Source organism: Anas acuta, chromosome 4 (assembly GCF_963932015.1).
Source record: "Anas acuta chromosome 4, bAnaAcu1.1, whole genome shotgun sequence".
Taxonomy (NCBI): Eukaryota; Metazoa; Chordata; class Aves; order Anseriformes; family Anatidae; genus Anas; species Anas acuta.
This window is the reverse complement of record NC_088982.1, coordinates 15848038-15862181: the sequence shown is the minus strand read 5'-3', so window position 1 is coordinate 15862181 and position 14144 is coordinate 15848038. Positions and strand designations below refer to the sequence as shown.

The 14144-nt window shown below is 39.8% G+C and overlaps 1 protein-coding gene and 1 long non-coding RNA gene across 13 annotated transcripts in view; one reads left to right on the top strand and one right to left on the bottom strand.

Moving 5' to 3' along the window:
* Positions 1–10797, top strand: part of LDB2 (LIM domain binding 2) — a 218849-nt gene extending 208052 nt beyond the window's left edge. For 3 of the 11 annotated variants that reach the window (XM_068679976.1, XM_068679972.1, XM_068679977.1), the window contains 2 exons: positions 220–371; positions 9495–10797. In XM_068679976.1, coding sequence (XP_068536077.1) covers positions 220–371; positions 9495–9725 — 383 coding nt within the window. In that variant the 3' untranslated portion in view covers positions 9726–10797. Of the gene's footprint in view, positions 1–219; positions 372–6608; positions 6752–9459 lie in introns of all 11 variants that reach the window. The other 8 variants (XM_068679979.1, XM_068679980.1, XM_068679978.1 and 5 more) reach the window with 8 other exon arrangements.
* On the bottom strand, positions 293–7979 carry LOC137855637 (uncharacterized). 2 transcript variants are annotated; one of them, XR_011095864.1, is made up of 5 exons: positions 7696–7979; positions 4156–4477; positions 3114–3227; positions 1869–2267; positions 293–959 (listed from the first exon to the last, which is right to left on the bottom strand). It is a non-coding gene; the product is annotated as an uncharacterized lncRNA (long non-coding RNA). The 2 variants fall into 2 exon arrangements; XR_011095865.1 differs by lacking the exon at positions 7696–7979 and adding an exon at positions 7180–7316.
* Positions 10798–14144: the final 3347 nt, after the last annotated feature.

Genomic DNA, 14144 nt, shown 5'->3' with positions numbered 1-14144 from the left:
AGTCCATTATATAAAATTGAAAGCAGATTCTACTGGTTTGGTTCCAAATAGTATTCCAAGGTTCATATGTTAAATCTAAACTAACTACTACTAGTAGTAGTAAACTTATGAATGTAAAACTAGATGAAAAAAGTATTTCAACACTTCTACTTGTGGTTCAGTTTAGCACACACTTTACAACATTTTCCATTTTCTTTGCTTCTCACCATTTTATTGCAGCAGAACCCACAAGACAACCGACAACCAAACGGAGAAAAAGGAAAAACTCCACCAGCAGCACTTCGAACAGCAGTGCTGGGAACAACGCAAACAGCACCAACAGCAAGAAAAAGTCAGCTGCTGCAAACCTGAGTCTATCAAGTCAGGTACCTGTAAGTCTCACTTTCCTTTTAGGCCCCAATCACTTACAGTGCTTTAATTCTTTCCTTGTAAAGAAGGTGCATTCTTGAGCCTAAAATATAACAAGCAAAAGGCGGCCTTGCACACACAGTATGCCGTGGAAGCTGGGGAATTAGTGGGGAGATGTGAAGAAGCCATTCTGCAGTGCAGGTTGAATGATCCACCCTGATGCAGGGCTACCTGGAGGAACAGATGTGACTTTTTAAGGCTGAGGCCAGCTCGCCAATGGGACTCTTTCCACTGGTGGTAGGATTCAGACTGGGCCCCATGTGTTCAGATGTAGCATGAGCAGAGTGTCGTGCAGATGTCCAAAAACCCAGTGCTATGTGGGCATGAGCCCGTGTGCAGCAGGGTTGCCACACCTGAGCAGACCACTTGTCTCGCTACGTTAGTACCTTATCTCTAATCGGTGCTGGGTTCGGGTGCTCCAGTGGACAAGGTTATGAGTCACCTTGCCTGCAGAGTTTATCTCGTTCTCAAACCACTCCATTTGCACAGGGTAGATCCCTTGGAATATGGGTATCAGTTTATTCACCTCGCTAGCTGTAACTGTTGGCATCCTAATTATATAGGGAAACACGAAATCATTTATAGAACTCCACCAGCATTTTAATAATGTCACATTTATTGCCTTAGTCATGATATAGGGGTAATGTGACCCCAAATTGTGACAAAGTATGCCTTAGTCAATAAGGAGATAGCTCATGCATTTTAAAGTTGGGGAAATTAATTTGATATTATAGGAACTATAAAGTGGTATCTTGGGAATAACATGCAGGGATTTTTATTGGATTTCTGATCAGCAGATAGGAAAGGGCTATGTCTCTTCTGAAGCCTGACAAAGAATATAGGCCTTTTGTTAGCACAAAGCAGGCACTTCCTAGAAAGCTTGAATACTCAGATAAAAAAGAGGAGCAGAGTAACACCAGTGAAATGAAATGAAGATTTTTGTTTAGCAACTGAGTCAGCAATCCACTAGCTTACAGCAGCTTTGGGCTTCAGTACATTAAACTCATATTTTCTCCTTGTCATATTAAAATTTTCACGTGGCTCCCATCCCTGGAGTCAGATTCTTTCCCTAATATAGGCATCTCTGGGCTTTTCTGGCAGCACAAAGCAGTCAGAAGGCCAGCTACCTGATCCCCTAGTGGCAGAGACCACTCTGCCTCGCTGATTGTGTCTGCCAGAAAACCCCTTGGATCAATAATCAACCACACTTATGAAAAAACAGCAATTAGGTGTAAAACTGAGCAACCAGCTAGTTCCCTGCTGCCTCCAAGTTTAAAAGACAGGAAGATCACTGTATCTCAGCTGCTCCCTGCCCTGAGTTCAGTTCAGCAGGACCAGAGCCTGACCCCCCTGCCCCTCTGAAGCCTGCTCCTCCCTGGAGAGATGTTGACTTTTGTTGGCTTCAGTGGTAGCCACGTGTGCTCGGATGTTTGAATGTAATTGGGCCCTCTGATAGTTACCTGTCACTCCCACTGATACTCAGGCTGACTTCAGGAACTCAGAGGCTATTCCTGACAGACGAAGTAGTCAAGGCTGCTCTTCCTGTTGGGGATAATAGTTGAGCATCTGAGACATCACGGTGAAGTTTATCATGGTGTGAGGGATGGATTTTTAGTCTTCATTGACTTTCAGGATGCTGCGTAGCTATTTTTTTTCAATGTTATTTGCTTTCTGTACCAGAGTAGCAAGATGGTCCAAACTCTTCTTTTGTGGAGTATTAGGTTTCTTTTTTAGGACCCTTCTCTTTTCACTCTGCACAGTGGAAAATGGTTAGCTGTTCAATTTGACATACTAACAGTTCTCCCCATCTTCCCGAAGGCAAAGATAGCAAACCAGATGGAATTGATGGTTGGGCCATCCTGCAGGATAGACAGAACTCAAAATAATTTTAGCAGTAAGATATTTTGGTGTAAAACTATTCAACACTTTTCAGTTAAATAGAGAAATGTTACTGTGTTTATTCAAAATTATGCATTTTTGAAGCGGTCCTTCTTATTACAGACATGCCACTGCTTTCTGAAGTTAGTGGCAGGTAGCAGTAACTTGCCTTCTGTTTCTTTCTCTTAACTTTACCTCAGTGAACTAGTCAGTAGTTAATGTTTGATATTCTTCATATGCAATAGAAGACAAGATACCTTCAAACACAATATGAGAGTTTTCTCAGTTTTCCACTATTAAAAGCTTCATTCAGCCACACAGCTTTCTGTGAATGGGTCTTTCCTACTCAGTAGAAAAAAACTTCTGAAATCATTCATTTTCCATGTTAAAATCATTCTTTCCATTATTATTAAAGAGGAATGAAACCACTGCATCTTCTGTCCGGATGACTTGCATAAGCCAAGGTAGTTCCAGTTCCATTTTTCCCATCATCTTTGCTGGAGAACCCCAACAATGGGCTCACATTCATACCAAACCTGCATTAATATAATGTCATGTACTCCATGTGCAAGCTTTCTCTTTTTCTCCAGTGGCTTCTTCCCAGCCAGCAAAGACAACCAGACAACCCCTCCACCATAACAGAATCTAACTTCCTGTCACTTCTATGCTTCTATATTGTTTTCTCTTTGACAGTAAATTAATCCTGGTTATAGAACATTTCCACAGCCTCTACTCTATGTAATGTTTCTTGGTTTAGGATATTAGTAATTATTCAGTTTTGCTGCTACAGTAATGCTGTGTGCACTCTGGCAAATATGTGAACTTACCATAACCCTCATCAGCTTCTCACCCACACCATTAGCTTCTGTTTGTGTAATGAGGTCTTCATGTCTGGAGAGGCAAATTTTCCACTTTCAGGAAAGCAGCTGGAGTACTGTCAGCTATGAAAAAGTTTGAAACTTCAGAAAGATTTCTCATTTTCCCCATAGTCCCTTCCAGATCTTCAGATAAATACACAGTGCTAAACAAAATTAGATCAATGAGATGAAATGGTGTTTGTCACATACACATGCTTCTTCATTAATAGGATGTTGTGCCATTCCCTCTACCTGAGTATTTTCTGATCAGTTCTTCAGGCAGGGACAGTACTGACAACAGAGATCCAAGCCCAGAAAGTAAGATGTTGTTGTATTTCCATGCATGGGTCAGGTTAGTACTGCACCCTGAAGTTCAGCTGCTGAAACCTATTCAATCAGTATCATTCGTACCCTTTGTGTTGCCTTAAATTTATTAGCACTTTGAGTGTGCTGACACGTTCTGATACATCTTTAATGACACAGTCTTCAAAAGCATCCTAAGGGGCTCTGTCAGTGGGTGGGTATGCATCTTCCCTCTCATCAGTAATTTGAACAGGGTCACTCTTATGCCGTCCTTATGTTTCTAGCTGTTTTTTAATACTTTCTCAGCTCTGCTAAATAAAATACAGTTTTGCCCTTTTGATGGTTACTTGCACTCTGTTACACTCATTTTCCCTTATGTATATTTCCCATCCTCTATGATTTTGTTAATTCTCATGCTACTGGTTACAGACCTTCATCATCTCCTATTATCAATAGGATTCTTCCTGCCCAAGTCCCTTGCTTAACACTTTTCCTACATATTGTGAGCTTTCTTAAAACAAGTGTAGTTAGTCAATGTCCTACATGATTGCCCTGCAGAACTCATGTGTAGGTTGGTTTTTCAGTTGTTCAGTGATTCTTTTGACTGGAATCTATTGATGCTGAGGCAACATGCTGCAATGGGTTGGAAGCAGAACTAAATGCCACTGAAGTCTCTCCAACAGCAGAAATAGAAAAATATTTTTCTCACCTGAAGTTTGCTTCTCTTGGGCTTTCATTGGTCCAGGCAGAATACTTCCACAAATGCATTGGGTTTTGTTTAGTGTGTAAAGAAAGTTGACAAAACAGGGACAAAAAAAAATGTAGTCCACTCAGATGTCTTAGTCTCAGCAGATTCCAGTCATTCCAGTCAGATTTGTTCATGATCTTGATCTTGTCTGATCTTTGGAAGAAACGTTAACCCATTGTGCAGAAACCAGGATTACCAATTTCTTCTTTCCTCCAAGAGCAAAGATGGGCAAGATTCCTTCCACAAGGGTCATAGCAAACTTGTCTTTCTCATGTTAGCTTTCCTATGATTTCAAAGTAAGTTAGTTATCTAATTTGGATGTGTCATTGTTTATCATTTACACATTTCTAATTTCCTCTAATATTTGAAGCTAGTTGCAGTGTTCTTCCATACGTTTGTTCAGGTTTCAAGCCTCTTCACGGGCTGAGATATGATTTCTTTGCTTTATTATTATTATTATTATTATTATTATTATTATTATTATTATTATTATTATTATTATTATTATTATTATTATTATTATGTTTCAAATAAAACTGTCGTGCAAAACCAGGCCCTTGTATGTAGACCTGTATACTGTGATCTGTGGATTATAGGTGTAAGCAAGATGATCAAAAGTGGTTAATATCACTTAAAAATCAATTTCAGTTAAGTTTAATGAAAACAGTCCACATTGATCTATTTTAATCTATTTGAATTTGGAAATTTGACAATACACAACTCTCACAAACTCAAAGAACCTCTGTGCTGCTCCCAGTCATAACTGTAGAAATTAACAGGTGGATTTTGCTTTTATTTACTAATGAAGATCCAGTTGAGTATAATACTGTAGCCATGAGCTCAGTGAAATATCATTTGTGTTGGAAAGAATAAAGCATCACTGCACGCCACTAAGTAAATCAACTATTCTTTGTTATATCCAGAGTCTTAATTAGAGCCTCTTTGCGCTCTTTAAATGAGTTATATACCTCAATAGTCTCAATTTCTCTTTGTAGTTCTTTGTAAGCTCCTCAAAAGCCAAATCCATAAATAAACCTGCTAATGTGGGAGGGAGCAATACAATCTCTTACGTGTTTCAGAAACAGGGAGCGGGTTTAGGTGTTTTGTAATAGATGAAGGACCGGAGCTACAGTTCCAGGGCTAGAAGATTAGAGTCAGAAATTATCCCTAAGTCTCAGAACAGTGCAATTCAGAATCTAAAATTTAGCCTTAAGGAGATGAGAGTGAGCAAATTGGTTTCCAGTTGTTGCGCTTTACGAAAAATGTACCAAACAAGACCAGCACGTCAAGTTAACAGAGAGGACTGTGATGAGATGTGAAAGATAACCATTTTCCTCTAGAAAGTGTTTACTCTGAAACCTAATTAAAATGTCAGTTCTGTTTCTACAGATCATTTCAGCACAAATGTCAGTCTGATGTTTTTATCTTAGAGGTAGTGACCATTACTGCGGAGGGCAGCGATGGGGCTCTAAGTCATTAATATTTTTTGTGGCAAGGAGTTATGAAGTCAATTATTAAAATAATCACCACTAACACGGTTCTGTAAGAAGGAAGGAGGAGATACCCTTCTTTTGACTTAGCACTTCCAGGTGTGCAGGCTGCTTAAACTAGTGCAACTTCCAGTTCTTGAAGTATGAGGCTTGTTTGAAACATTTACTTGATAGTTTCAAGCATTTTTTAATTATCTCAGGCTTGTGAAGCACTGCTTGTGTACTTCTGGGGACAGTGACACCTACATATTAACAAAACAAATTAATAGCAAAGCAAAATAAAATAACAAAGCAAAGATGGAAAGCATAGGTATGGGGACTTTTACATGGCCCATACATTTTTTTACACTTTCTTACCTCCACACACCAGTAAGATATTGATTAGACACAGAATGATCTTTAAAATCCCAAGCTAAAAAGTCTAGTTCTATAACTGGGTATAGCAGAGCTAAACTTTGAGGCTAGGTATAAAAAAGATGAAGCCTGAGAAATGACCGGTCTGTTAAATAGAAGTGCTTGCATTTGGGTTGTGTATGAAGTGATCTCTGTGTGTAGTTTATATGCATCAATTTAAGTTTGGATGGTAATTAGGGATATTGCAGGATGAAAGGTATGATATACATGAAAGCTGCTTTTGTGGTTATATTATTAAATAATACATTTCTATCACATAATGTAAAACATCCACTGCTTTATTTACAGGGCTTCACTGCAACCATATTTTACTATCATGAGACATTCCTTCACCAAAAATGTTGTTTCTAATCACGGAGTAAATTAATAAGATTGAGTGACTACAGTCTAAATCTTTTTTAAACTAATCTAGTCAAATATGTGCTACCATAACTAGGCCGTAGCAGAATATGCTGCCGTGCAAGAGACTAGGGTTTAATTCTTGGATTCTGCTTCTCACTCCATGAGCAGGAGCTAGGAGCACTCCAGAGCTGCAGCCTCAACCCTGGGAGGGATGGAGCCTTGTGTCATTCAACAGCAGTGACCCCCACTGGCCAATTTAAGGAGAAGCATTGAGGGGCTCTAAAAGGAGTCACTTCCAGTCCTCCTCAGAGGTTGGTGGTCATTGCACGGGAATTAGTGAGTGGAGGTTCAATGGGGTGCACTCGGTGGGGTCTTCAGCTTTTCAGTCTGAGGAGCAGAATCCTCTCCGGGGAGGAACCAGCATGTGCGCTTCCTGAGACAGTATTTTTGCCTGACATAACTCTAAGCAGCAGGATTGTCAAGACTATATATATTATATACACTTCTAAATGTCCTGTAACTAATGCTGTGATATCTATCTCTTAAATAGAATGAGGGAAAACTCCACTAACCTCAATATAATTCTAGTTTAATTCTCAGAGAGAGAGAGAGAGAGAGAGAGAGAGACTCAGTGTCATGGAGAGAAACATAAGTGCAAACTGTCCTCTCAGTGGGTGTCATTAAATTAAAGGAATAATATTTGAGAAGAGTCAGATAAATTAGAGAGGGAAAGGCTTACATGGTCGTTGAGCATCTCCCCACTGATGCACAAATGTTCCCTGCCACAGATTGAGTTTTTTCCCTGTCCACTGTTAGGTGACCAGAGCAGCAAAGCTAGCACTTTCCATTGGGGTCATTAATCCTCAGTCCGTAGTTCTCAGCACCAGGAATGTTGTCTTATCAGTAGGGGTTACATTTTCAGTTCCTTAATGGCATCTTAGTACCCTAGCACTTCAGATTAGCCTAAAGCGATACTCCTCCTTTCAGCACCAGCAGCTATTAAGCATATTTACCCCTCCCAATCATTTGGACGATGCAATACATGTTTAATTCTTTTCCACGGCCTCCTCCCCAGCCAGCTGCTCTAGCCCCATAGCTATTTTTGGTGCACTTCTCTAAGTCTCATCCAAGCTGCTGACCTCTTCCTGGTATGGCAGCACACAGAACTTGAGGCAGCATCAGGGGTCCGTACTCAAGAGCACTGAAGTTAAAGGAACTGTTGCCACCTCGGTCTGTGACTCTGTATTGCACTCACTGTGGTCCTTTTTGCCTGACGTATCGCTGCACGCTCCGATCCAGTTTGCTGTCCTCTGCCAGGTTTCTCTTGTCGTTAATGCTCTCGCAATGCAGTGGGGTCAGGTCTGTTTCAGCAGTGCACGCTACAAGTTTTCGGTTGTTTAGGGGGATGAAATGAACTAGAATAAAGTTTTGGTTACAAACACCTTTGTCTTTTAAACTTCTGGGTTGCAAAGCTATGTGTGAGATTGATTTAACAAAGTCTTTTATGGGTATGTGGAGTAACAAAATGCAGAGAATGCAAAGAGGAAATCATGTAGCAGTATCCATCTACTCACAAATTTTTCACATAGCACAGGCTGAAAATGTGATAAAAACATTCTTCTGTAGCATGTCAGCCTTTGCTAAGGGATATCAAGATACAGTGTAAATAGAGGCAGTGATTTGTGTTGTTTCGTGGGGAATGAAGTACGTATCAGATTCAAAAAAACAACACAACAAAACACAGCACCTGATTATATGCAAACACTTGTCTTCTGTTTGCTTTTTACAAATGCTTTTACATTCACAAGGAGGACCAGATCCTTTAAAATATGAATCTGTTGTTCTCTAGGACTCTGTGAAGGGCTTGTTAAGTCAGTAGTTACAAAGCTAGACATCTGGAGTTACTGCACTTTTACCAAACGTTACCTGATGCCCTGCCACCTGAGCTGCATGAAAAGATGCATCCCACATACTTCTTGTAGTGGTTAGTTCAGCAGCCTGATTCTCCATTGAACAGAGAGAACAAGAGAGCTCTCTGGCTTTGCACCTTTGCTTTCCAATCTCAAGTTTGCACCTTTCTATCCCATGCTGGTTAGGTTTTTTGCAGCAAATCTGTGATGCACTGGAGTACAGTAGGCGGTTTACTTGTTTTCATGGAAGGACAATTTGTACTTAAAGTAGTGATTAGATGAATTCTTTCTTTCTTGCATGCTTCAGTTTTTGATGACTACTAGCTTCATCAGTGTAATTATAATTAGCACTCTTCATCTTCCTTTTACGGTACCAGCTGGACAGATTGGTCCTCTTACTGCACAGATTGGCGGCAGGGTTGCCTACATGGAGTTAGGTGACAGGCACCATGAAATAACAGATGGTAAATTCAGGGCTTGTTGGCAATCAGCAGGTTTTTGCTAATGACTTAATTAGCTATGCAAATTGTCAAATCAGTGTGAACATTGTTTTTATCGAAAACTTTACCTAAATTAATTACCATAATTAAGTAGCAGAATGTCAAGTATATTGGATGCGTAAAAGGGCTTGGCTGGCTAAGGATAAGAGAGTTACCATCTTTATTAGAGTGCTGTGCTCCACATTTGAAAAGTCTGAGGATAAGAAATGTGGTTTCTTTTAAACTAGTTTTAAAATACGCATATCACAGAGTTGCAACTGAGAGGCACCCTGGTGCCTTTTCATATGGCTCAGGAAAGAAAGCCTGGATAAAGGCTGAATATCTCAAGCAGGAGTTTAAGGCAGTTTCAGAGCCTGCTTGTTTTAAAAAATAATTTAAAAAAAATCATTCTACCTGCTTTTCAGTTCTGGGGTGTTTAAGATCCAGAGCCATGAGCATGCTGCTAGAGAGATGAGTTACAGTTTTTTGTTTAAATTAGTAGTGAAATGTAAGCCTGTCTCCTAGTTCCTACTATGCAGGAACTTTTAACTCTGTTGTTCAAATATCACAAAATTAAAAGATGCAAGTTCTCTAACATAAATTTTTTAAGTTGATTTTTTCTCTCTCAAGGTTTCCATATAACAAATATTGGGTGCTGTTCACAGGATGTGATGGTGGTAGGAGAACCAACTCTGATGGGAGGCGAATTTGGGGATGAAGACGAAAGGCTTATCACTAGATTAGAGAATACGCAGTATGATGCAGCAAATGGCATGGATGATGAAGAAGATTTCAACAATTCACCTGCACTGGGAAATAACAGCCCGTGGAACAGCAAACCTCCTGCTAACCAGGAGACTAAATCTGAAAACCCCACACCACAAGCTTCCCAATAGGTTATTCTGCAGCAGTAGCCGCTGCGATGTATGTCAGTGGGTTACTAATTACTGTTTCACAACATTCGTGAAAAAAATAAAATAAAATAAAGAAACCTTTCAATGGATACAGTATCTATTTCTAAACTAAAGCTATCTGATTTTTTTTAATTAGGGAAAAATCTTTTATAAGCTTCCCTATACATTTCTTGGAAGCTTTCACATACAACATGATACTGGCACTGACCTCAATTAAAATAATTGAAAATTAAATAGCATCTCATGGCAAATTTCTGACAATGCATTCTATTGGAGGGGTTGTTTTTTTCCTCATCAAACAATGGCCATATTTTAACAAGTCATCAGTGCTCAGGATCTCATTAACGCAACTATGTAAAACTTTTTACAATTGTAATATATTTTCTGCTTTTCAACTTGCACCTGAAATTTCTTGTTTCAGAAAAAAAAATAAATAAAAAAAAACAGCTTTTAAGGAAAAGTAATTTAAAGTAACTTTTGTTCTTTCTTTAACTTTTCTTTCATTGGTTAATCTTTTAAAGGATCCAGCATTTTTAATTTACATTTAGCTGATGCCAGTAGATACTCTTTCCATCATTTAATAAAAATGCTGAAACAAGAAATGTCTTTTTTTCATCAAAGACATGAGAAATATTTTTATGTGGAAAAAGACACCCAGTCCTATGAGAGTTTATGCTTTGTAAAATTGCTGTTGATCCAGATATTTTAAAGCCATGTAATCCATTAACTTTGTGGGCAGCTTAATAAATCTAAAACTTTTGTGTTTTTATTATTGTATCTGAGTTGGCTTTGTTGTTATTTCTTTTCATAGTATATTTCTTGTATAATATTTTTGTAAAGCCCTCAAACCATTTTTTTTTTACTTTTTTCCCCCCAATTCTGGTGTATTTATGTGAAACTTTATAAAAGAAACTAATTTTTTCATTTACATATTAATATGTTCAACTCATCATGTAAAGACACAGTGAGTCAGTGTGTTATATAATACAACTGTATTTTATGTATGCTTTGCCAATAAGTGTGCCAATAAACTGTGTTAACAAATGTGCTCTTATATCCTGCATTTAGTTCCTTGCGTGCCAAAGTCATACGCCCATGTGCATAATCATACACCAGGAATTTTTGGAATCGGTGTTTCACCGAATTGCAACCTTTCTCCAGTAAAAAGGACAGGCTGTAGGTTAGGTGCGAATTGCTTGGAGCTCAATTTGGTTAGCTGCTCTTTTTTTAACATTAATGACGTGTAACACCACGGGTCAGGAACAGCAGCGAGAGCCACGCACAAGGGAGCGCAGGGCATCCAGCAGGAGCACCTCCATCCTGAACTTTGCACCCCTCGCCTTCCAGGGCCAGGGCTTATCAGAGCAGGGATTTCCACTCTGCTGAATTCTGTCTGATAGCTTCACAATGAATCCCTCAGCTGGGGCTGAGAGGATTTAAAAAATTCTGCTTTCTTCCCTTTGCTATGAAACCAATTGTTCGTGGGAACAAGTCTCCAAAGCAGGATCTCTGGACTGGTGCAGCCTGCTCTGAATGCAGCCAGGAGTGCACAAGCCCCTCAGCTAAGCTGGGAGGCACAGGGGGCACGTGCCCTCACCCCATACAGCTGAGAAGTCCTGCAAGGGGCACCCCATGGGTAACATAACATGGACAGGGAGGGCAACTACTGACACAGACCACCGAAGGTACGTGATCCAGCCCTTTGTGCAGGGCAGTGATGTGTTGCTTATAAGTAACGCTATACTTTTAATATTCCAGGCATTATAAAAGCACCTGAAGAACTCTTTGTGTGTCTGTTGTTTTTTTTTTTCTGACTTTACTCAGAAGCCAGTCTAGGGAAATGTGTCTCCCAAATGAACACACACATTTTTTAAACTTGCTTTTGAGGATGTGATTCCACCAAACAGTTTTCAAACCACCGCTGCATTGCCATTTGGCTCCTCAGTGGGATACAGCTCCACAGTGCCCAAGGAACAAAACTGAGCCTCCAACCTCGGCATTGTTCTGCTGAAAGCAAAATCCTTCTTCAGTGAATTTCAGCACCTAGGGCACACCCCTCAGGAAGACAGCCTAAAAGATACTCCAGGTGTCTTTAGGATCTAAGCCCTCTGTGCAAAGCATATCATTTGTAGGGTATAAATTTATAGCCAAATAAATAATAAACACGGACTGAGTATATCAGCGTAGCCAGCAGTGTTAGTCCTTCATAACACTTGGCAGGGGGTAGGAAACTGTAGGTCTATCACTCAGAGACTATATCAGCACTGATTTTTCCATGTAAATAATTAAAGTCACACCGTATTCCATTAAGGGATCACTGACTCCTATATAGCTGCTATAACATTACAATTATACACAGTAATTCTAATGTTCAAAAACACTAATCATTCATATTACATCTCCATGAGCACACTCTAAAAGGCGTTCCTTATTATTAATCTTTCAAGGCTGGCACTACTATTTCAATTTTTAAAAGATTTATGATGTCATATTACCCCTGTTGTTTCAGTAAATAAACATAAGAACATTTGAAAAATGGGGAACAGACTCCTTAGAGTGCTGTCCTTGAATTAATCTGGAAGGACACTTTTTCCATATCTCCTCAAAAACCCACTCTACAAGCTATCAATCCACCCTATTGTGGTTAGGGTGAATAACAGATGGGGCTAGCTGATTTTATTTATTCAGTTATTCATAAAAGGAAATGTTCGAATGGGCTGGCTTAATGAAGTGGCTGGATACGTACAGCCGTTGACCACGCAGTCTCTTCATTGCCTTCTCCTTCATCCCCATGCTGTGGGCTGTTGCATGGGCTTTTCTTACCAGGTTTCCAATGACACAATAAACTCTTCAAGACCAATCCTCTGATCCTGTGTCTTCCTACATGCTTGTACCCTGTTCCTGAGAACATACCCTATGGGTTAGAGGATTAAGACACAGCATGTACATTAAGTACTGGACTTCTTGCCTTTTGGTTATTTTATTTTTTAAATGACACTGGTTTTTGTATTCTCCTCTACTACCTCATGCGGAAAGTGTGAAAGGTGACTAAACCCCAGAGGCAAGTTGAAGTAACAGGTCCATAAGTGCTGAGGTTGAGCTCAAAAATGAAATCTTGAAACCAACAATTAATTGTACTGTAATCTAATCTCACCACCTACAAGAACATTGTAGCTCTTTTAGACTTTGGAAGGAAATAATGTTGTTGACACTTTCCCCTGGGGAGCCATGCAATTATTAAAAGGAGGAAGGAAACTTATCTCGTGATGCTGAAATACTTTCAAAGAGAAAGCCCTCGTTTGTTTTAGCTAAATGGAGGGAAATACTGGCCCTGAGAAGTGCCCTCTCAAATCAGAGGGAGGAAATTCCGCAAGTTTACTTAGAAAAGCAGGATCATATAATTAGCAAAGTGAGCAAGTAAGAACACTGATAACTAGTGGGTTGCTGTTACAAAGGACTTACACTGTGTGAGAATCATAAGAAGTGGTACCTTTTGATTATGCTTTGAATTGCTTTGTTTCAAGGGTGGTTTTGTTTGGTTATCTTTTTCCCTTGGGTCAGCAAAGTTGACTTCTCAGGGAGCTTCCAAGTCACCAGCTGGTCTCACCAGCTGCCCCTCGTGAGGACATTCACTTCTTAAGGCTTCTCCTTTCTCCCTTTCACAACAAGCAAAAAGAAGTAGTATTTGCAGCTTTGTGGTATTTTTTCAGAAAGAAAGTGTCCTCAGGACTTGCTACCTTTGCAATGGTACGTGTGAATGTAATAACCTCATAGGATAATTCAGTTTGCAAGGGGCTTCAAGAGGTATAACTGATGTTTGTATTCTTGCAGCATCCCAGGGCTCTGTGAAAGTCGTAAGTAACTATTTTTTAACCACAGCCCTGGAGAAGGGACTACTCTTGTGCATTTGGAAAGTGTAACCAGCTTGCATCCCTGGGGAACTGAGCAGAAGTACTCATTATTAGAGAGATGCCAAGGTAATCGGTCTTGAAGTACACAGCAAAAGAAAGGGGCTGAGGGAAAGGAAACTACTGAATGAAACGGCAAAATACAGAGCATTGCTGGGTGTTCTGTAACACCAGCGTGGAGCGAGGTTCCTTCCCCTAGCCTTTGCTGTGAAACACCGTTAAAGGAGTCTAAACTCTGGAACCAGCCATGAGAACAGACTAAATTTTGCAATTTCATGGCCTCCATGAAAATCCCATTTTAGCAAAGACAGGATGAAAGAGAAAACATGAATGATTGATATTAAAAGAAACCCAGTTTGTGCCTAATATATCCTGGAGAAACTGCTAATGGAAATTGAATAGTCCTGAAAATATTTCCTGAGACTGCAACTCTGATCAAGTAGCCCTGTGGTGATATATTGTACGTCCAAATTAAAGCTGCCCTGGGGCACAA